At 48.7% G+C, this 22,564-nt stretch overlaps 1 protein-coding gene across 6 annotated transcripts; it reads right to left on the bottom strand.

The window, feature by feature from the left end:
• Positions 1-4,236: 4,236 nt before the first annotated feature.
• On the bottom strand, positions 4,237-22,511 carry PGPEP1 (pyroglutamyl-peptidase I). 6 transcript variants are annotated; one of them, XM_036234387.1, is made up of 6 exons: positions 22,399-22,511; positions 20,329-20,381; positions 17,914-17,922; positions 10,178-10,294; positions 8,986-9,218; positions 4,237-6,618 (listed from the first exon to the last, which is right to left on the bottom strand). In XM_036234387.1, exons 1-6 carry the CDS (start codon positions 22,430-22,432, stop codon positions 6,426-6,428), a joined length of 639 nt encoding a protein of 212 aa, XP_036090280.1. In that variant the 5' UTR covers positions 22,433-22,511; the 3' UTR covers positions 4,237-6,425. The 6 variants fall into 6 exon arrangements, with proteins under 6 accessions (XP_036090280.1, XP_015987952.1, XP_036090284.1 ...); XM_016132466.2 differs by lacking the exon at positions 17,914-17,922; XM_036234391.1 differs by lacking the exons at positions 17,914-17,922; positions 22,399-22,511 and adding an exon at positions 15,868-15,928 and having other exon boundaries at positions 10,135-10,294; positions 20,329-20,369.
• Between the last annotated feature and the right edge of the window lie 53 nt (positions 22,512-22,564).

Genomic DNA, 22,564 nt, shown 5'->3' with positions numbered 1-22,564 from the left:
GGAGTCTGGCTTTCTCCTGTGGGCGAAGGGGAGCCACCAGGGGTGTGAGAGGTATGGAGAGGCCCAGGCAGGTCCCTGGAATGGGGTGGACTGAAAGGGGGACACTGGTGTCCCAGATCCTCACCTCAGAGTAAGACCGAGAATGTCCAGGCTAGAGCGGAGGGAAACTGTTGGATGAGGCCAAGCGCGGCCTCTCCGAGCCTTAACTAGAATGAACTCTCGACATCTATTTTGCACCCCTCAGCTGACTGTGTGTCCCCCATCACAACTGGGACCTCTGCACTTTGCTCGCACACTGGAGCCCCCATCACAACTGGATCCCTGATGTGTCCCCAGCCCAGGGCCCAGCTCATAGTAGGTACTTCCTAAGTGCCTTGTGCGGCCACTAGGAGAGGAGCCAAGCCTCCAGAGGCAGGGACGGGGCAGGGAGGAGGGCCTCCGCTGGAGGAGCCCTGCCCTCTGCCACACGTTGACCTCTCTGGGGAGGTTCTGGGGCCTCCCTGCACCCCCTGCTGGCCACAGGTTGGAACATCCAGTACTTAGCCTCTCTTCCTGTAGTTTATTGCATGCTTTATGTGGAGCCCAGGGCTGTGCTAGGTACGAAGGACACAGGAGACCCTAGACAGACCCGACTGTCCTCCCTGGCTCCCATGGAACCAGGGTATGAGACTTGGGTGGGGTGGCACCCAGGCAGCTGTGGGAGCCAGAGGAGGTACCTGGACAGACAGGAGGGCTTCCTGGAGGAGGAAGTAATTATATTTATAAAGCAGCTACTGTGTGCTAGGCACCCAGTTAAGGGCTATAAAAGCAGAAACTCATTGAATTCTACAAAACTCAAGGAGTATGAGCAAAACGAGGCTCAAGGAAACAAAGGGAGCCCTCCCCTGACTTCTCATGGATGGCCCTTAGAATAAAACACAGACCTCTCCCTAGGCCGTCACCCCCCGCTACCTCTCCCATACCCCTCCACACACCCCCCACCCGATCACCCACTCCCCGCTACACACAGCCTTGTCTCTTGGCCTGCAACACAATGGTGTAGTTGGGGCTTTTCCTGAGCCAAGGTGAGGCAGGGGTTTCCATGGGGCCAAGGAGGCGAGGGGAGGCTTCCAGAATTGGGGAAAAGCATCACCCATCTAAAAAGAACACACAAAATACCACAGTCCATCCCGACAGCCGCAGGAGCATCTAGGTGGCACTCCCTGGATGGTGGCCCACACCCCGAGGCCAGGGAGAGGCTTTAGGAGTAAAGCCGGCAAGCTGGCGATGGACACACCCTCTGGGGGTACAAAAATCCTGAGTTCCTGGGACTTCAAGGAGGCACCCCCTTCCCTGAGACCCACATTCCCCTAGATAAGACATTGTCCTATTGCTGAAGCCCCTTTATTTCAAAGGTTTGTTCTCTGAAAGCCACTGACCCTGTAGTGTCTTCATTCCTGCCAAGGACAGACACAGGGGAATGACCAAGTCTTGTTTCCAGTCTTCTAGCTGCTCAGCTTCAGAGAAGCCAGCCTAGGCTTCACATTCTAATCCCTTCTCTCCCTGGCTCTGACATGTGGGACAAGGGGCTTCAACTAGCAGAGCCTCAGTTTCCCCATCTGTAAAATATGGTAATGGCACCCCCTCACAGGGTTGTGTGAGTGGGAATTCTGTACATGCTAGGGAATGATATGATCATGATTCAAATCCTGGAGGGCCCCCTTGCTGTGTGACCATGGGTGAGTTACTCGACCTCTCTGTGCATCAAAACAAAGGCAGTGAATTGTGAGAGAGACCACTCAGTACAGAAATCCTCTCATTAGTATTCATTCAGTGTATTTGTAGCAGCCACCACAAACTGAGCCCCAAGTCACACACCAAGGACAGAAATTCTGGTGATTTGAAGCTTCTTGGCTTACTGATGCCCCCCAGGCTGAGGGTGATCTGGTGGTTGCCAACTTCTCACGAAGACACACAAAAAATCACATATCTCAACTGATTTATTTGCTTTCTGGAGTGTCAAGTTTGGGGTCTCCAGGGCCCCAGCCCCCAACAAAGTCTAGCAGATATTTCCCCAGCCTGGGGTCCCAGGCATGAAGGTTTCAGGACAAGGCACTCAAGGAACTCTGGGGGTCGGGGAGAAGCCACCTCAAGGGTGCTGGGGCCCGGCCCTTGTTGGGTACAGAATATACAGTCACCTTGGGCAGGAAAGGTTTTTCTAGAGAGAGATTTATGACAAAATAGAAACCTGAGATATTGGGAGAGCCCCAGAAACATGCCAGGCACCCCCCAGGCAGGCAGAAAGCCAACTCCACCTCCCACATTTCAGGTGGGGCCTCCCACAGTTCGAGGATTCCAAAGGCCTGGGAGCAGAGACCTTGTTCCAAACTGGCTTTCTCTGGTATTTCTTAGAGACAGTGTGTAGGACACAAAAGCCACTTGCCCTGGGCCCTGCCCCTGTGAACAGCTCAGGTGACCCTGACACTTCCCTCCCCCACACTGGGTAGTCGGGAGCCAGGGCCACCTCCCAGAGCATGGGGTCCTCTCCCCCTCTCTCTGTCCTGTGTATATAGGAGAGGCAGGCACTTTTGTGGGTCTCTGGGCAGTCGAAGGGAAGGCTTGAATGAGGAGGAGGAGGAGGAGGACGAGAAATGGATTTTCAGGGCAGGGGGAGTGCAACTCAGGGCTGGATTGAAGCCCTTGAGGTTTGGGAGTCCCAGATACTCAGCTTGTGACAGCTGCCCCTGAACCAGAGGACAGGGCCTCTTTGCAGGCGTGTACAGCACCATCTATGAATTAACTTTCAAGATGTGACATCAGCATATGCCCCTACCCCAAATAGCTATTCTGCCCTGGGTCTGAGACGGACCCTGGCTTTTAATATATTTTCTCACCCAGCAGCAGCCCCAGGTCCTTATGAGGCACTTGTGCCTAGAGAAGGGAAATTTAATTTGGAATATGAAAACAAAGCCCTTTTCAACTCCTCCAAGTCTGTGGATGTCATGGGATTCATGGCTGTGGGGATTTGGAGGAGCAGGGGAATCTGGCACTAAGGTGGCCTGCCTCTGCCCCTACAGCCACCGTTAGTGCCCTATGCTGGTTGCATGCTCACAAGGGCTTCTAGCGGTCTCCAGGTGGAGGCTGGGGTCACAGAGAAGAATGGGGCTTTGTTCCATTCCTAAAGGGGAGTGCTGAGTTCAGACACTCCAAGGGGTGGAGAGATCAAAGGTCAACAGTCTAGACAGTGGTGGTAAAAAAAAAAAAAAAGAGGCCAGTATGGTGGGTGGATTTTCCTGAGCAGCGCCCCTCCCCTGCCTGGTCACCGCCCAGGGGTCACAGGCATTCTGGTGTACACACACTCCAGCTGGCCCAGCTTCTAGGCAGAAACTTCTAAGATAACAACGAGGCATCTTAAATCTACTTTTCCAGCTGTCCTCCTGAGCAAGCAGTTTCTATTATAGAAGTTTCTATGCCAGCAGGGAAGCTGAAAACTATTTTCCTTGCTGAAACTATTACAATCTAATAATTTCCCCCAAAGATCTGACACCAATTTGCCCCTGGCCTGGCCCCATCTCTCACAGTGGCCAGGGGACCTTGACTGTTCCTTGATTGGGCCAGGTGAGCCAGGTGGCACCTAGCCCAGAACACCAACTCAAATTTCTCCTTCTTCCAACCTTTTCTTCTATCCACTCCATCTTACTTCTTTTTCAAGCTACATACTCATACACATACCACTAACCATAGGGTGAGAGAAGAAAGGTATAACATGCAGAGGCTCTAGCATCTTAAAGAGATGTTGTTACCAGATGCCCGGATCACTCTCTCTGTCTCCATTCCCCAACACCACCCACAGGGGTTCACCAGGAAAAGGCCCCCTCAGCTTTCCTACAAGACCCTCCTACCCTCCCAGCATCACTTCTTATCATCTCCCCACCAGCCTTCACACCATATCCCTCAGCCTATCTTTCTATCGTTAACACTCCACACTCACTTCTCTTGACTTTCCTGTCCTCCACGCCTGACAAGCTGCACCCATTTCAGAGACCCGTCCTTTTGTCCCTTTCTGTGTGCCTTCCACCCTGATTGGAGACTCTGAAAATGACAAGGGACAAGGAGTGGGACCTGGTCCTTCCTTCTCACAAAAGGACATTTTAGTCTGAGACCCAACGAATGCAGACACATACATCATGGAGTGAATAGATGAATTCGCCCACAAGAAAAAGACTAAAAATTTTAAAACAGGAGAAAAAAAAAAACTGGCAGGGAGTGAGTAAAATGTTTAATGGCTATCTGATTAAATAAAAATGAGCTAAATGCTCTGCATCATGGACAAAGACATGATTCCGGCTCAACTCGAAGAAATCTACAACCAGTGCTGGAACACAAAAATGACACACACACACGCAACAATGACCAGACGATAAGTTATAGCTCTAAGCTGCTAAATCACAGGGTGCTTTAAACAGAGAGGTGAAATGAGGAGAAAAGAAAGATGAAAATGTGGAATTTGGGAAGGGTGTGTCTGGGTTCCAGAAGGTGCCCAGCTAAGCTTGGACTTGGCTCACCTCTAGTTGCCACCCCCTTACCCATCTTGTTTAGATTCACTTCCTCTTCAGAGCCCCATGGATCAGACCCTTGGGGAACGGAGCTAGATGGAATGTGTTGATCTGAATAAGACCTGTGGGGGACCCGCCTGGCCTTGAGCCTGTACATTCAAAAGACCCACAACTTCTGCTCACAGAAGCTGGCTAAGGGAGCAGATGCAATGACATCTCATACACCAGATTTCTTAGGAGACTGCAAACTCAGACTGAGGACCTGGAGGGGGCGTTTCTGGCAGAGGGCGGGCTGGCATGGATAGGGGAGCAGAAGCCCAATCATTTCAAACTGCCAAGCATCCACCTCAAGTCACCCACCTGTGCCCACTCTTCCCCTCCAGAGAAAGACCAGGACTCGAAAAAATGCCTTTAACTCATAAACCCATCAATCTGGTTCCCAAGTGATGCAGAAGTTCAGCAGAGGCAGAAACCACCCTGGGCCTCAGAACTGGAGGGAAAGAGGGTGAATGCTTAAGAAAACAGAACAAAACAAAAATCTCAACTGTTTTAAAAAGAACTGCATGCTGGGAAACACCAATGTGCTCCAACACAGCATCAGATTTCAGCACACTTCATACTTGGGGAAATAAGAAAACTGCATGTTCTCCAAAAGATGGAAGAATACTTCCAAAACAGGTATTTTTCTCTATTGGCTTCATGGTTACTGCTACCACCTTGTCCCTCTGATGGTGTCAAGGTCCAGCTGAATTTAGTTGCCTTCTGGGGGACATCACTCTAGTCCCTGGCTGGTAAGTTCAAAGGCACCAGAGAGTGAAATAAAAAATTTACTCCCGAGTCTGAGTGTGTCTCCCAAAACTGCCTACACGAAGGTCGCTGGCTGCCTGACTGCCCTCCTGCTCAAAAGTGCCAGCACATATGGAGCTCAGTAAACTCTGGCCTCCGGGCCCTGATTTGGGGATCCCCTTAAGGAGAATAAAAAGCTGGTCCCCGGCACTAAGGCTGAGAAAATCCAGACCAGATGTGGGGTGGGTTTGCAGCTGCTACAAATTTTTACATATTAAAAAAAGTCATGTGCATGTCAAAATGACAAGGCCTGCTTTCCCATCGGCAGTTCTGTTCCAAAACTCATCGCTAGGGTGTTGAAAGGGTCAGCCAACCCTTTCAATCTCCTGGGGCAGCAGACCCTCCCCTCTCCCATGGTCTGGCCGTGGGCCCTGCCCCATCCCAGCAAGGGGACCTCAATGTCAGTTCCCAAACAAAGATACAGGTCCGATTTGGGGGGGCCGGAGGTAGAAGGGGCCACATCCCAGGAAAAAGACACTTTTGTTGTTGGCTAAAGTCTGTGTTTTAACCAAAGGGAATATAAATTATTCTGTGCCCAAACTAGAACTATTATTTTAAAAAAGAGAATACTAATTTAAAAAAAACCCCACACGATATCCCATGGCAGCCCTTTCCGGGCTGTCTGGGTGTTGGGACACGGATTAGGGCAAAGACTCTTTGAGAGGCTTTTAAGTTTGGGGAAAAACCAGTCACAAGATGGAGGGAACTCTGGAATCCCTTCACCAGAGACCTAGAAGAGCAGGTAAACAGGCTGCCCCAGACGTGAGGGTACAGAGAAAGCAGAAATACATCCAATCAGTGTTCTCTGAGGAAGTCTGCACCCACGGGCCTCCCAGCCATCATGGCTGCGCCCTCAGATGCAAAGAGGAAACAGAGAAAAAAAATCTTCAGCTGCTTCCTTCAAATTGATCAGCATTTTTGCAGAGAAAAAGAGAGAGGAGGTGTGTAAATCAAAATATTTGATCCAAATCAGATCCTCAGCCGAAGGCTTTTCCCCTCCTGGGGTCCCTGAAGGGATGAGATCTTGGGAGGCCCGAGGCACTCTCAGTGTTTGTGGCGACAGTTGATTTTGTCTTCTGACTGCTCCAGGACACCCAGCATCTCCTCGATGATGGCCCGCAGTGCCCTGCCCAGCTGGTCTGCGTTGTATGGCTTGCCCAGTGGGGGCACGTGGACAAAGGCTGAGCGGCCATGACTCTGGTACAGAGAGGTGTAGTACGTGAAGTCGCAGAGGTACCTAAGCCGCAGGGTGTGGGGGGCAGGAGGGAGATCAAAACAGGGTCAGACTAACAGGGCAGGCTTTATCTAAACCCCCTGTAAAATCCCCAACCTCGCCAAAAGTCCACAAGATGGAATACTGCTTCTCCTTCCCTGAATTGGCAAGAATGATAATTCCTAATACTGGTGTGTATGAGGGGAAGTAGGGAGTGTGAGATGCAGGGTTGCAAATTGCCCCAGGGGAACACGATGTGGCAGGCTAGCAAAACTCTAAATGCTATCTGATATCTCTAGTTTTTAGAATCTACCTTCAGGAGCTATCTGCATTAGGGCACAGGAAAGATAAACAAGGTGTTCACCGCAATGCTATTTATCAAAGCAGAAGACCAGGAAGCAACTTACTAGGCTCTGAATGTTTGTGTCTCTCTCCCAACTCACGTACACACAATTCAGGTGTTGAAGACTTAAACTCCCAAAGTGATGGTATTAAGAGGTGGGGCCTCTGGGAAGTGAGAGCCCTCATCGAAAGCGTTAGTGCCCTTAAAAAGAGATCCCAGAGTGCTCTCACTCCTCCTACCATGTGAAGAAACCATGAGAAGCAAGCCGTGTGGAGGAGGGTCTTCATCAGAACACCACCATACTGACACCTTGATCTTGAACTTCCCGGCCTCCAAAACTGTGAGCAACACACTTCCGTTGTTTATAAGCACTCCCCCTCCTCATGTTTTGTTATGGCAGTTCAAATAGACCATATATGATACAACCTAAAGGTCCACTGACAAAGGGGTTTAATAAACTCTGGTTTATTAAACACAGAGGAATACTATGAAGCCATTTACAAGGCATGTGATAGATCCAAAGAAAGACACAGAACTCACTAAGACCCCATCACATGTTCACAAGTGAAACTGAGGAAGGAAATGCTTAGGGTAATGCACGCCATGTAACCCCATCCACATGAATGCAAAGCAAAACAGGACAAAATCCTAAAGTAGCACACCAAGTATTCTATACCTGTATGGAAACATGTGAGTGATAGAAAAGTTTCAGAATTTAAGTCTGATTTAACAGAGGGATCACTAGGGGGAAGGAGGGAGGGCAAGATAATTTTTTTTTACAATGGGAATATATGAAAACATATTCCAGAATTATTTGGCAACTTAAAACTAGTTTTAAAAATAGATTGATGATAAATTCAGTCACTCCTATATTTAGTCAGTCAACTGAATTTGCCACCTCCTGCCTTTGGGCTGGAGAGGTCTAAGAAGTGTTGTCAAGGTGCCTGGTGCTGAGAGGAGTAGGACAGAAGATACACCTTGGTCTGGGAGTTTGGGGAGGCCTCTCTAAGAAGGTGACAGGACGTGTGGGAGCTACGACTTGAAAGAGGCCTTATCAGAGGGAGGTGAGTTTGGGCAGAGGCCACAGGTTGAGCAAAGACCCTGAAGCTAGGGTGAGTTTGGTGTGTTTGAGGAACAGGAGGAGGCTCATTTGTGAGTCTGAAATTCAGACTCTAGAAAGTGGGAGCAGATGAGGGTGGAGAGGTGGGCGGGAACCAGACCACATAGCACCTGAAGATGGTGGGGAGACGGTGGGATTTTATTCTAGGTGCAGTGCGAACTATAGAAGTGATTGAACAAGAAAGAGTCACCATCTGACTTAAATGTATAAAAGACTTGTAAGTTTCCCTCCCAAATTCATGTTCACCCGGAATCTCAGAATGAGATCTTATTTGAATATGGGGTTTGGCAGATGTAATTATTCAAGATGGGGACATATTAAGACTATGATAGGTCCTAAATTCAATGACTGGTGTCCTTATATGAAGGCCATATGAAGACAGAGGAAGAGGTTGGGTGATATACCTACAAGCGAAGGAATGCCAAGAGTTGCTGGCAGCCACCATAAGCCTAGAGAGAGGCAGGGAACATATAGATTCCCCCTTAGAACATCAAGAAGGAAAGAACCTTGCCTACACTTTGACTTTGGACTTCTAGGCTCCAGAATAAATTTCTGTTGTCCTAACCCACCAGGTTTATGGTTGTGTTATAGCAACCACAGGAAATATTAGAGAAATAGACTGCTTGGAGGAGAAGAGCTGTTGGGATTGGGTAGAGGTGACAGGAGGAACACCAGGGAGTTGGCTGGGGCAGCATCCAGAGGGGAGATGCAGGGGCCAGGGTGTGGGAAAGTGGGCAGTTCCAGAAGTAATAAATTCCGGAAGCAGAATCAGTAGGACCTATTAAGTGTATATACTTAGTTCTGTGGCTCATGCATGGTGAGAGCTCAGCTCACAGAGGCCAAAGTCAACACACTTGGCTTGTTTAACACCAGCCTAGACTGGTAGAGGAGAGAACCCCCTGCTCACACCCACCCCATGGTGCCCTACCTGCCGGCATCTTGCGAGATGGTCACTGACACATCCAGGCCCAGTGTAGTGACCCTCTTACATACAGCATCCATGTCGATGATAGAGTCAATGCTTTCAGGCCCATCCTCCACGCAGCACTGGGAGCCAGGGCAAAAGCGGCAGTTGTCCAGCCCTTTGTAGCCCTTGTTGTGCCCACACTTCTCCAGCGTGACTGTGGTAGCCATACCTGACACACCCACATGTACCACCAGCTGCAGACAGACAGGCAGGGCTTAACAGGGTCTGTCCATAGGACTGGGGGGTCCTCCCTCCCCTGCCAAGGAGAGGGCAGCATCCTTACTAGGCTCTACCCAGGGTTATACTGTTTCTGACTTCTTGCTGCTGGAATATACCCTGCAGTCACTCTTGCAGAAAGGCATGCCAAATGAAACATGCAAGGATGTGAAACATGCAAAGATGTTCAATGAAGCTTTGTTAATACAATCAAATAGTGGAACGACTTAATTAGCCATGTGTAGGGTTTGGCTAAATTATGAACTACTTAAGTAGCTGTTAAAATGCCCAAAGAAATTCTATAAGGAATGATCTTTAAGACATCTTGCCAAGTGTAAAAGACAAGGTATAACTTCTAGGAATCTAGCCTAAAAATAATCAAAGACGTAAGAATCTCTCAATGGTCACTTCAGTGTTATTTATGAAAGTGAGAAAAAAACATGGAAACAAGTGGCATGCCCAATAACAGAATGGTTATTTACTAAAAATTACCCAGTGATTAAAATAATGTTTGGAGAGAATTTTTAATGACCTATGTGATTAAATGCTCATGATAAAATATTTATAAAAAGCGGGACGCCAAATTGAATACAGTTTAACTTCAACTATCAATTATTGGTTTGTATGCTTATACACAGAATGGGCGCAGTAAGAAAACATGTGAACATTTAAAATACAGGGAGACATAGACCACACGTGTGGCTACTGAGCACCTGAAATGCGGCTGGTACAAATCAAGATGTATAGTCAAGTGTAAAACACACCAGATTTCGGAGACTGGGCACGAAAAAAGAATGTAAAATGCCTCATTAGTGATTTTTTTTTTTAATGTTGATTACATGTGATCAGAGCAGGAACAAAGCCACACAAATCATCCTGGTGTGGGGCGCCCACCTGCAGGTCCTGATGAGGAAGCACCTGCCTTCGCCCCACTCACCTGTGGGCTATGCTTCTCCCACAGGGCAGGGATGAGCCTCTGGACTGTCTTGTACTCGACTGGAATCTCATATACATGCAGGTCGACACTGTCGCCAAGGCCCAGCTTCTCCAGCTCCTAGAAGTGAGAGGAGAGGGAGTGTCCTGGCATTAGGTGAGGGCTGCAGGGGCAGTGGGTACCCTGGGGATAAACTGACTCATCCTCAGAAAACAGGTGTGGCTCCTGACTCTGTGCGGAACATGGGACGACAGCGTGCCATCCGCCCCCAGCTCCTCCCCCAAACCCTTCCCCCATCACTCTCCTCAAACTCTGTGCAGTCCATGAGCACGAGCGGCGGTATGATAGTGCAGCGTCTGGTTTGAACCCTGCCGGTGTGATCATGGGCACATTCCCTAACCTCTCCAAGCCTGTTTCCTCATCCCTAAAATGGGCATAAAAGAGTACTTACCTTGCGAGGCGGTTAAAGAATTAAATGAACGAGTTCACGATGAGAGGTCCGAGCAATGCCTGGCACATCGCAGGTGCCCACTTGCCGCTGCTCGGTGTTACTAATGCTTTGGTGGTGGTTTCACTTTCCCCTGATTCGCCTGATAAGAACTACAGACGTGGCGCGCGGTACACGGTGAGGTTTCGGTATACATTTCTAGAGGGATCCAACTCCTTAGGGAGCACCCAACCATATGGGGCACAAGGTGGTTTAAGAATGTCATGAATTATATACAAAAATGGGCTATAGATCACTGCCAGTGTACTTTTGTAGGGAAACACTGAAGCTTTCCTCAGATTCTCAGTGTGTTCCACCAAGGGTCTGCCTGTTAACTCCTTGCTGCCCTAAGGCATAGCGCATAGTAGGTCCAGAATCAAATTTGCTGGAGGAACAGTGATTCTGCCAGCCCCAGTACCCAGAGGTGGGCAGAGATGTTTGGGGATGAAGGTTTCGGCTCAATATGAAAATATGAGTATTTTTCATAGTAAAATACTCCAAATAATGATTTAGGTAGGGCTGTTTCATATTATTCTCAGATTTCATGCAGTGGTTTTAAAGTGCTACTACTGTCGGACATTATCCAGTTCTGTGGGCAGGTCCCAGGAGAAGCATTTTTTTGTGACCAGCCTTGCTGAATTTGCTGTAGGTGCGTTCTTGTCTCTTGCTGTGGCTTCTACCCTGTCCCAACTCTGCACCCGATCACTGTAGTTACTTTGGAGAATATCTGATGCCTAGAAAGGCAGGTCCCTTCTCCAGGGGATAATAGATAATTATAAATTACACGCCAAATAGGGTGCATCAGGTTACCTGGAGACAAAGACACTTTGAGCGTAGGTGGGGCATGGTGGTGTATCGGGAGGATTCTCAAATGTCAACACCAGGAACTGGGATCCTGTCCCTCTGGCCAAGCCCAGTGACTTGAGGAACCAGGAAGGGCCCCCCCCACCCCGAGAAATCCCACAGCCTGACAGATGAGGGCAGAGTGCAAACCTGCACCCCAAACATTAGCGTATGAGTGAACTGCACAGTGCTGCTGGGGCAGATGGCTAGAGAGACGAGCGGGCTGTTTTTGTGTAAAATTGATTTTAAAACCCTTAAAATATGCTAAAGAATAAGCTTTGTAAAATATTTCACTTCTCCCACAACCATTTTTCTCGGTCATTCATATTTTTGCTCGTTGTGCTCCCTTTTTGTCTAAGCCTCAGCTTCCTGGACTGTGCAAAGAGACCAGGGGGGACATTCTTTCAAGGGTTTGAGGATTTGTAGACGACGCGGGCACGTGCTTGCCAGGGGACAACTGCAATTTCTATGCGACTGTATTGCTTTTCACACATCAAACCCCTGAGACGCGTTGGAGGTTTTAGATCTGTGATCACCATTTCAGCTCCCCAATTTCATAAACATTTACCCACTTTCTGCACACTGCACACCGCAGTGATTACTTTGGCCAGACAAACATAAACAGACTACTGATTGCTTGAGGTTGGCTGGATATACCAGAGTTTTGTTTGGCAAACTGATTTGGAGACCAAGTCCCACCATCTCCCATCCCACACTGCCTCTGCCTCCTGACCCCCAAGGCAGAATCTACAATCACATCATGTCCTTTCCCTGTTCCCACCCTGCTGTGGCTCCCATTATGCTCAGAATAAGATTCCAAATCCCACCGTGGCCCACAAGGCCTTTTGGGGTCCGGGCGCCACTAACCCCCTTGCCTTCTTCTCCCATCACCCCCGTTTTGCTCGACTCCCCTCCAGCATCAGGTCTCCCACATACCCGCTCGCTCCCACCTCAGAACCTTAGCACCGTCTCTTCTGACTGCATGGAATACTCTTTCCCTCGCCCTCCAATCAGCTGACTCCTCCTTAGCCTTCGTGTCTCAGCCTCCTCTCCAGAGAAGACCTCGGGATGCCCAGCCCCCTTTCCATGCTCTCTTACCCTACAGGCTGGTGTCCTTGCCACTGCACAGGACGTGCACACAGGACGTGCTTGTTGAATGTCAGCTGAACAACTGAGCAGCTCCAGCTTGGACTGCAAACACACACAGACCCAGGTGACCCTGCACACACATGGGACCCTCCTTGAGGGCGCCTTGCTTTCCTCCACTATAAATGGGTATTTGGACTAGCTGCTGGCTGGGACCCCTCTTTTCTACATTTAAAAGTAGCTCCTCACTATTTGCAATCTCCAAAAATTAGAGAAAGTTCAAGTGCCAGTCAGCGGATGAAAGGATAAACAAAATGTGGGCTCTTCACACGGAGGAACGTGACTCAGCCATAAGAAGGAGCGAAGCACAGACACACGCTACGACATGGGTGAAAACTGAAAACATGATGCTGAGTGAAAGAAACATCGCGAAAAGTCACATGTATGATTCCATTTACACGAAATGTCCAGAATAGGCAAATCCACAGAAAGCACATTAGTGGTTGCCAAGGGCCGGGAGAGGGCGGATAGGGAATGACCGCTCAGGGGACGGGGTTTCCTTTTGAGGTGATGGAAATGTTCCAGAACTAGATAAGAGGTGGTGGTTACACAACATTGTGAATGTGCTAAATGCTACTAAATTAAACACTTTAAAAATGGTTAGTTTTATGTATAAGTTTAATCTCAGTTTTAAAAAGTAGCTCTTAATTGCATGAATGGTGGAGGGTAGGAGGCAGGAGCGCGGCCTCCAGAGGTGACCAGATTTGTTCCTCCCCATACTCACTGGCTTTGTGACCTTGGGCAAGTCACTTACCCTCTCTGTGCTTTAGCTCCCTCATCTGTAAACAGGATTAACAGTAATACCCACGTCATGGGGAGGGAAAAACAAAATAATACACATGAAAGGCATGGTGCCTAAAAAGCACTCAAAACATGCTAACTTAACTATATTTTAAAATGTAAATGTGCTTCCTTGGAAAAAATCAAAGTAACTTCAGGCTAAAATGGACCCGAAGGACTCAGATTTACCCTTCTGTCTGGAATCACCGGGGGAAAAATGGACAAAATTTGTAAAATAATGTTTTAGTTGAGGAGTCAAAGCTGAGGTTCTAGAAAGGGTAAGATGGCTACAATTTGCAGGGTGAAGTTCCAGAGAGAAGATAGCTGGAGAGAGGGAGGAAAGAGAGGGGGAGAAGAGGGGGGAAAGTGCACGTGGTGGGGGTAGATAGAGAGAGACAGATGAATATTGATCCAGAGATCTTTTGAGGGTCCATGGACTGGTGGGCACATACGTGTATATCGAGGCCGGAGAGAGAGCTACTTGAAAGTATCAGAGGGATCAACCCTCAAAGCTCCCACGGGGCTAGAAATACTTGGTGTCCCCACCAGCCAGAATGGAAAAACATAAGGAAATGGGGGGAAATTAGCCCTGGGAATAAAGACTGCTCTGGGTCTGCCTAACAAAACTTAACAGCAAGCCTCGAAAGCATGACACTGTTTCCAGCAACTTAACGGTTAATATCCCAGAACACAGCTCAAGAACATTTAGAGGCAATACAAAAGTATTCAGCATGACACAAGGTGAAACTCACAATGTCTGGCGTGAAACCGAAACTTACCAGACATGCAAAGAAACAGAAGATTACCATCCAGAACAAGGTGGAAAATCAATCAATGGAAACAGACCCAGCAACAACAGATGGTAGAATGATGAAATAGGCAGAAAAGGACATTAAAACAGTTAGCATATCTTTTAAAAAGCCAGCCAGATCAAGTGTGAAGCCACCTCACTCCAAGTCCAGGTCCCAGTCCCACACTTCAGAGCTGTATTGTTAACAGTACACGCACACCCACCCACTCAGATCTATACACACCTGAGAAAACACATAGTATTTATTTTTACATCAACAGTATCCTTTGGAAACTATGTTTTCTCCACTCAGCAGGTGGTTTTAAATATCTACATTGTTACACATAGATCTTCGGCATTCCTTTTTCCCTGCTGCATAATATTCCATCTCAGAAATTGGCTGCTATACATTTAAACATTCTCCCACACTGGAATATTTAAGTGGCTTCCAATTTTCCTCAATTATAAGCCATGCTGCAGCAAACATCCTTGTGCACATTATTGCGCAATGTATAAAGTATAAAAGCTTAAGAAGTAGCCTTGCTGCATGACAGGATCAGTACCTATTTTTAAGTGATACTGTCAAATTAAAGTTGCTTTCTGACCTCAGACTCAGAATATCTTAGAGACAGGGGGAAAACGTTAGGGTTTATAAATGAGTCTTCCCCTAATTCCTAAGAGGACACCTACTGAGCTCTTTTCTGTCTTTGGTGTCATATTCAATGACACCAAAAGCACAGACAATAAAAGAAAAAAAAGAGAAATTAAACTTCATTAAAATAAAAAAGAACACTTTTGTGTAAAGGACACAATAAACAGTGAAAAGACGGCTCACAGAATGAGAGAAAATATTTGCAAATCACATATCTGACAAGGGATCAATGTCTGGAATATGTAAAGAATGACTACACTAACAATACCAACAACAAAGCCACTAACAACCCAATTTTAAAACAGGCAAAGGAGACAGACATTTCTCTAAAGAAGATATACAAATGACCATTAACATACATATGAAACGATGCTCAATATGATGAGTCATTAGAGAAATGCAAATCAAAACCATGAGATGCCACCTAACATCTACCAGGATAGGTTTGTTAAGAAAGGAAAGAAAGGAAAGAAAGGAAAGAAAGAAAAAGAAAGAGAGAGAGAGAGAGAGAGAGAGAGAGAGAGAGAGAGAGAGAGAAAGAGAGAAAGAGAGAAAGATTACAAGTGCTGGCGAGGATGTGGATAATCTGGAACCTTTGTGCACTGTGGTAGGAATGTGAAATTGTGCAGCTGCTGTGGAAAACAGTCTGGCCGTTCCTCCAAAATATTAAACACAGAATTATCATATGACCCAGCAATCCTACATCAAGGTATAAACCCCAAAGAATTGACAGCAGGGACTTGAACAGATATTCATATACCCATATTCACATTTGGTTAATGTTCACATTAACCAAAAGGTGAAAACAACTCACGCGTCCATCAACTAATGACCAGATAAACAAAAGGTGGTATTTACATACAATAGAATATTATTTAACCCTTAAAAAGGAAGGAAAATCTGACACATGCTACGACATGGATGAACCTCAAAAACATTACGCTGAGTGAAATAAGACAGACACGAAAGCACAAATACTGTATGATTCCACTTACTTGGGGTCCCTACAGAAGTCAGATTCACAGAGACAAAAAGTACAATGCTGGGTGCCAGGAGCTGGGGAAGGGAGAATGGGAGTTAGCGTTTAATGTGGGGAGAGTTTCAGTTTGGGAAGATGAACATGTTCTGGAGATGGAGATGGTGATAGTTTCACGACAATGTGAATGTGCTTAATACCACTAAACTGTGCACCTAAAAATAGTTAAGATGGTAAATTTTATATTATGTATATTTGACCACAATAATAAAATGACTTAGAAGAAAAATTTGAGGTTTTATTTACCTTCCTATCTAGTTAATTATAGAGAAAAAGTAAATTTGATATAATGCTAACATTTGAGGAATCTGCGTATGAAGACTTCTTGGCACTATACTTATAACTTGTTTAACATTTTTTTTTTAGTGGAATGGGGATACAGTGGTTGCTTTCCCTCCTGCCCCGCCCCCACCCGGCCAGGGATGAGAGGAGGTCTCCAGCAAAGGCTTCATCTTGGCGCAGGGGAAATAGTCTCATCTACCCTTACACCCCATCAGTCATGACCCCAGTTGTTCTTACCCTCCTGTTCCCCACTGCTTGAAATTTCCCTGCCCCTCCCCACCCCCGATGCCCCGTGTCTTTTTCCAATGGCCCTGGCAGTTTTTTTCTGTCAACAGAAAATAGGTTGAAAGGTCAGGAATTAAAAGAATCCATCTCTTAGGCTGTCTGAGGACTTAAAAGGATCACCTTTATTTGTTCAGAGTTTCAGTCAGAGAGTTGTCCCCAAACTGATTCCCTCACAAGACCAAGCAAATCAATTTGGTGGCATCACCCCTGAAGGCAGAGAGACCAAAGTTGCTGCTAATTTGATTGCTGACCAATCCAAGGAACCCTCTCTAGGGAACAGAACCCTCTCGGTGGCCACCCTGACATGCGATGTGTCGAGGTGGGATGCCCGGCTCAGGGTGGCGGACCCTCCCTACCAACCTTCTCTAGCATTAGCAGGATGGCTGCTTGCCCGCGTTAACTCTTAGTGATAGGAAATGAGCTGGCATCGCCAGTGAGTCATTGTCTTGACCTAACCTTTGCTCCTCTTGTTCTCTGGGTGCCCACCTAGCCCCGTCCCAACTGGGGGAAAAAACTCAAACTATCACTGTCAAAGATATGTACACACCCCATGGACAGCAAGCCCCACAGCGAAGCACTTAAGACCCTGACACGTGCGTCCATGCTGCTTTATTCTTAGGGAGCAAACCCTGAAACCCTCCAATGCCAATATCAATGGGAGGAGGGGCGGAGTCAGGAAAAGAGCCAGCTGCTCCCCTGCACCAATGGAGCCTGAGCAAAAGCAACCAGCATACGAGGGCAGAGAGGCCGTGGCGCGTGTTCAAGACCAGGCAAAACTCCTTTCTGGTGACTGACAGCAGGATGACAGCTGCTCCTGGGTAAGAATGGAGAGATAGGAGGGAATATTTTGGGTGGATGGCAATGTTCTCTATCTGATTGAGGTATTGGAGACATGGCATATTTTTCTCCAAAGTGATGAGAACATTGAAGATCAGTACGTGTCATTTCATGAAATTTAATACCCAGTTTTAAAAAGAGAAATGGAAGGTGAAAAGTAGCTATAAAGTTTGTCTGAAGTTACGAGAAATGGGTGGCCCATAATCTCGTTAAATTTGTTGCCTGTGAACACTTTCTGTTCCAACAGGGCCAAACGGTACTCTTGGGAGGCTGGCGGTGCACCCCAAGTCCCACAACACTTTGCAGCAAGCGCTGAGCACACACCGTGAAAGGAAGGAAACAGGCGCCCCAGACAGTGCATTGTCTACACCCTGTCTACCTGACAAGACTCCGCTGCGTGGCTGACCGATTCCCTTGACCCCACAACAAAGACCCCCTTTGTTCCCTGGTTAATATCCTTAGCAGGTCTGTCTAGACTCACTGTGGCAGTAATTGTCCCGTGATGTCACCAGGACCTGTGACCCGGCTCCTCCTCGGCCGCTAGGGCAGGGAATACTCCAGACGGCCTCAAGCCAAGGGGGTCCCAGTCCTTGGCACCTACCTGGGCCTCCTAGGAAGAGAGACAAGCAGCTGGTATCCTAAACCACCTGGGAGAGATGGGACATGTGAAATACTTAGTCCCTCCTGTGAAAGGTGCAGAGGAGCACCATCCTGGAGAAAGATGAAAGTGGGGGTCACTCCTCAGTCCCCACGACTCTCACCTCTTGATGTGGCTGATGGAAAAGAGTTCACTCTCCGCTGGGGAGCAGTTCAACCAGGGCAACAAAAAGGAAGGTCAGATAGGGGTAGGGTGGGAATGAGAGAGATGAAGAGAGACGAGAGGAGAGAGAGGGAGAGACTGAGACTTAAACAGAGGCCAAGAGAAACAGAGAGACAGAGACGGAAGGGGAGAAAGACAAACAGAAACAGAGATGGAGAAAGATACAAAGAGAAGGTGATACAGACACACAAATTGAGACAGACAGACAGACAGCAAAGAGTCCAAGAGAAACTGAAAGAGACAGAATTAGGGGGGAGAGCGGGAAAAGGGGAGAGACAGATAGGGAGAGGTTAGCTGGTCCCTGAGAGAGGAGGGGCTCCTATAGATGGCAACTTGGGCTTCTGAAAAATCAGTTGGGACAGGAAGTAATGCTGCTCACTCCAGATAACCAAGCCCCACCTCAGCTGACAGATATCGGCTGCTCCTGCAACTCAAGTCTGGACCACACCACGCACACTCGAGGCCTATCTTCTTGAGATAAGTTTGACCCATTCAATGACTACACTTTTCATGGGCCAAATCTGTTACATCCAGGGCAACTGAGAAGCACCCATGGAAGCTCAAGGCAACCCCAAGGTGGGTCTCACAGATGCTGAGCTGCGCAGAAGACATGGGACTCCAGCGCAATTCCATTAACACCGAGTTCTAGCACAGGCAAGATTCACCTGCAGCATAAATAGTCAGCAGAGAGGTTTACACCTGGCTGAGGTGCGGAGTGTACTGGGAGGGCCACAAGAGGCTTCTGAAATGAGGAAGAACAGAGAAAGGGTTGGAAGGTTTTAGATCTTGATTCAGATGCAGGTGACATGCACGTGCATAAAATTCCATGGAGTTTGCACCAGTGCATGCATTCGGAAGATGTCTGTGCCACTCCAGTTTTTTAAAAGGAAGAAACAATCAGATCTGGGCAGACTGGCATCTTTTTAGCTGGGGAATGGTGGAGAATCCTTTCTTGTTGCATAAACTCAAGGAAGAAAATTGAAAGTCTTTTAGAGGTGAAGTCTGGAGAGATGACCAACTAACACAGAAGGGGTATTTCCCCTCCAGCAGCAGGATGAAAAGCTGTCATCCCCGCCAGCCCAGGCCCAAAGCGCGAAGGGATTTCCAAAGATTGTTTAATTGATTTTTCTCCTATTTAGATGCAGATCATCGTGTCTGGGCTTAGGAATTCAGACACACGGCTTTGTGTCCACTCAGCCCCGTGAAGGCTCCGGTCTGAAACTCGCACAAAGCCAGACACACACGTCTTCAGAAACACGCTGTTTCTTTTTTGTCTGGGGCTCCAGGGAGCGGGTGTGACGAGCAAAGTCTCGGACATGCTCCCATCTGCAGGGTCCTGGGGACCCTGTCCCTCTCTCCCTCTTGAAAAGTGGGGTGAAAATAAAAAATAAATAAATAAATAAAAAACAAAGGAAAGTGGTCAAAATGTTTGAGATCTGGGGGTGATAAAAAAAAAGGTAAGGGGCCCCAATTAGGGGTTGACCCATCAAAGTTTCAACTTGGATTTTTCTCAGAATTCAGGGCTCTGCAGTGAAAATCAGGCAATGCTTTAAATCAAGCAGCTAATGGGCTAGGATTAACTTGAGTTTGGCCCTGGTCTCTGCAGATCTGATTTATATAAGGAGAAAACGTTTCTCTTTCTCTCTGCCCATTGTTCCCCAGTCTGTATCCAAATGCCCCATCTGACAAAAAAAATAGAAGGCTTGTTGGCTGACACCCTGCTCAGGACAGTGGGAAAGACTCTCCCCTAATCTGCAACTTTCTCCTACCCCAGCTGCTAGGAGGCACCAGTGAGGGTCACTGCACCCCCTCTACATCCCCTAATATCCAACCTGGCTGGGGCATAGGGCAATGCCATTCTGGTTTTCTGGCTTTGTGACTTCAGATAACTCTTTCTAAGCCTCAGTTTTCTCATCCATAAAGTGGGTGCATGAATAACTGCTCCTTACCAAGCAGGGACTGCTAGGAAAATTCGGAGTGCTGGATTGTAGGAAACGCTTGGCCCAGAGCAGTGCTCAACATATGTAAGCTACAGCAGTTGCTATCTGGGAAGATGTATACATCAGACCAAAATTATTTCACAGGAAGCTTCACAGGAGATGTTCTTGTCGTAGATTCCTTCCTTTCTTTGGTACCAAATACTTCCAGTGGGATCCCATCCCCAAGCCTGATTGCTACCCTCCGGATCCTAGTTACCTGGACTGCAATCCAGCTGGCATTCACGGTGTGCTCCCCAAAAGGGCCAAACCCTGAAAAAACAGTAAAAGCATCATGTCACTGCAGAGTGGCCCTTCCTAGCCTGCCCAGAGCCAGGCTGCTGCTCTACCCGGAAGAAAGGAGCGGGGAGCTGCAGGAGCTCCCTAGGGGCCTGTCCCTAGTTCTGGGGCATACCCAGTGGGTGCCGCAGAGCTTCCCCCTCCCCTACGAACACTTGTCTGCTCTTAACTGAAGCTGTATGTCCTTCCTGTCCTCACCTTCACCTGACTCTCATGCACAGCAAAAGGCCAGTGGCCTCCTTTTGCCCCAGAAAAGGCTGGCCTTGCTCCTTTTTCAACTTCTTCCACTGTCCCTGATCCAGCATATAATTATTTTATCACTGTCTTCCTATGGGGCCTCACCCCATTCTAGAAATGCAAGGGGGCTGTAGGAGCTCCTCGAGTCACTGAATGGAGGAGGGCCCTTCAGGGATGCATGCGGTGTCGTCTCTCAGGCCAGGCTGTCCAGACACCATCCCAGCTCTTTCCTCTCCACTTGCTCAAACTCCAGCCCCATTTGCTCAAACTCCAGCCCCATTTACAAACCAAGACAGTCACTAGGAAATGTGCTAAGTGTTCTGCATGCGCTGTGATATTCAGCTTACTGCCTCCCCCTTTAGGCATGGGTGTTACCTGGGTTTATTTTACAGAAGTGAGACTGAGGCCCAGAGAGGTGAAGCCAGCTGCCCAAGGTCACACAGTGAGAAGATGAAAGAGCTGGGATTCAAATCCAGACCCATGAATCCACAGCTTGCTTCCCCTTCTCATCACCCTGTTACTCTGTCTAAAAAATAAGCATCTCCAAGAGAGGCTGCCCTGGAAGTAGGGGTAACTCCAGCAGGGGCGAGGGTGCCAAGTACTGTCTTGCCCTGGGAGGGATGCTGTGCCCTAGAATATCAGGTTCCTACTCCCCAAACCAAGTTGAGTCAGGACCTCTCCACTCCTTCCTTCTTCTGCATGGACTGAGCATAAGAAGTCTCAGCTCAGCCACTTACAAATAGGGTGACCTCTGTGAGCCTCAGTTTACCCCTCTGCAAAATGGAGACTGTTTAGATTTCATGAGTTTATGCAAGGAAAATGCCCAGTTGGGTAGCTGCCTGTATAGTTAGCACTAGAGCAACAAATAACTAGATACAGGAGGGCTGAAAAGGGGCAGATGACCCTTCCAGCAAATACACACACCTGTTAATCACGTGAGTGGCTTCTAATATCTTCCTGGGAATTACAGGACCAGTCCCACCCTCCCAGGCCACAGAACACTTGTGTGAACCTTAGCCCGATTTCCCACTCCAGCCCCTCCCAACGGCGTGTTAAAATGATTCCCCAGCCTTAGGCCTGGCGGAAGTTAATGCCCACGTGCCCACAAGGTAGAGTCTCTTCGAGGAGACAGTTTCGGGGAGTTGGCGACAGCGGGGGTCGGGCTCACCCACAAACGGCCCGGGCAGAAAAGATTTTGACCAAGACTGTCCCTGGGACAACTGGGAGAGCGCCAGGCACCCAACGTCCCCCAAGCTTCACCTGGTCTGCCTCGCGGGAGCAGCCCCCGCTTAGCGCAGGGCTCAGTGAGCAGTGGCTGGCAGAAGGTTCATCTGTCACCGGGGCACTTCCTGCCCGCAAATCGGCCTTTGTCCCCTGGGGCCGGGGGTGGGGACAGGCCCGACCTCGGGAGGGGGGAGAAGGAGGAGTCCAGTCCAGCCCAGCGCCGGGCTGACACAGGTCGCTACCCGTGTCCACCCAGGAAAGGAAGGCCAGAGGGGCCTGCTCCGCGCGGGGCACTCGACCGGACCCCACTCCCCTGCCTGCCGCGACCGTGACCCTGGAACGACAAGGGCTCCCCCTTCACTTTCTACGTCGCGCGGACCGAGCTGGGCTCCCATGAGCGATGACATCTTCCAAACCTGGCACGACTTCCAGCACCTGCCCCCGCCCGGGCCACCGCTGCCCCCCAGTTCCCGCTAACCCCTGGAGTCGCCTGCCCCGCCCCGCCCGGGTCGCCGCCATCAGCGCGTACCCGTCACTACCACCGCCTTCCGGGGCTGCTCCATGGCGCTCAGGCAGCGCCTTCGACCCGCTGGAGTCGGAACTAGCGAGTCCTACGCCGCAGCTGCAGCCGCCGGGCCCGGGGCCACGCCCAGGCCCCGCCGCCCGCCCCGCCCCCAACTCCGGCCCCGCCCCCG

The sequence above is a fragment of the Rousettus aegyptiacus genome, unplaced genomic scaffold (genome assembly GCF_014176215.1).
Source record: "Rousettus aegyptiacus isolate mRouAeg1 unplaced genomic scaffold, mRouAeg1.p scaffold_m13_p_16, whole genome shotgun sequence".
NCBI lineage: Eukaryota > Metazoa > Chordata > Mammalia > Chiroptera > Pteropodidae > Rousettus > Rousettus aegyptiacus.
The sequence above is the reverse complement of the archived record's forward strand: the minus strand, read 5'-3'. Positions and strand labels throughout refer to the sequence as shown.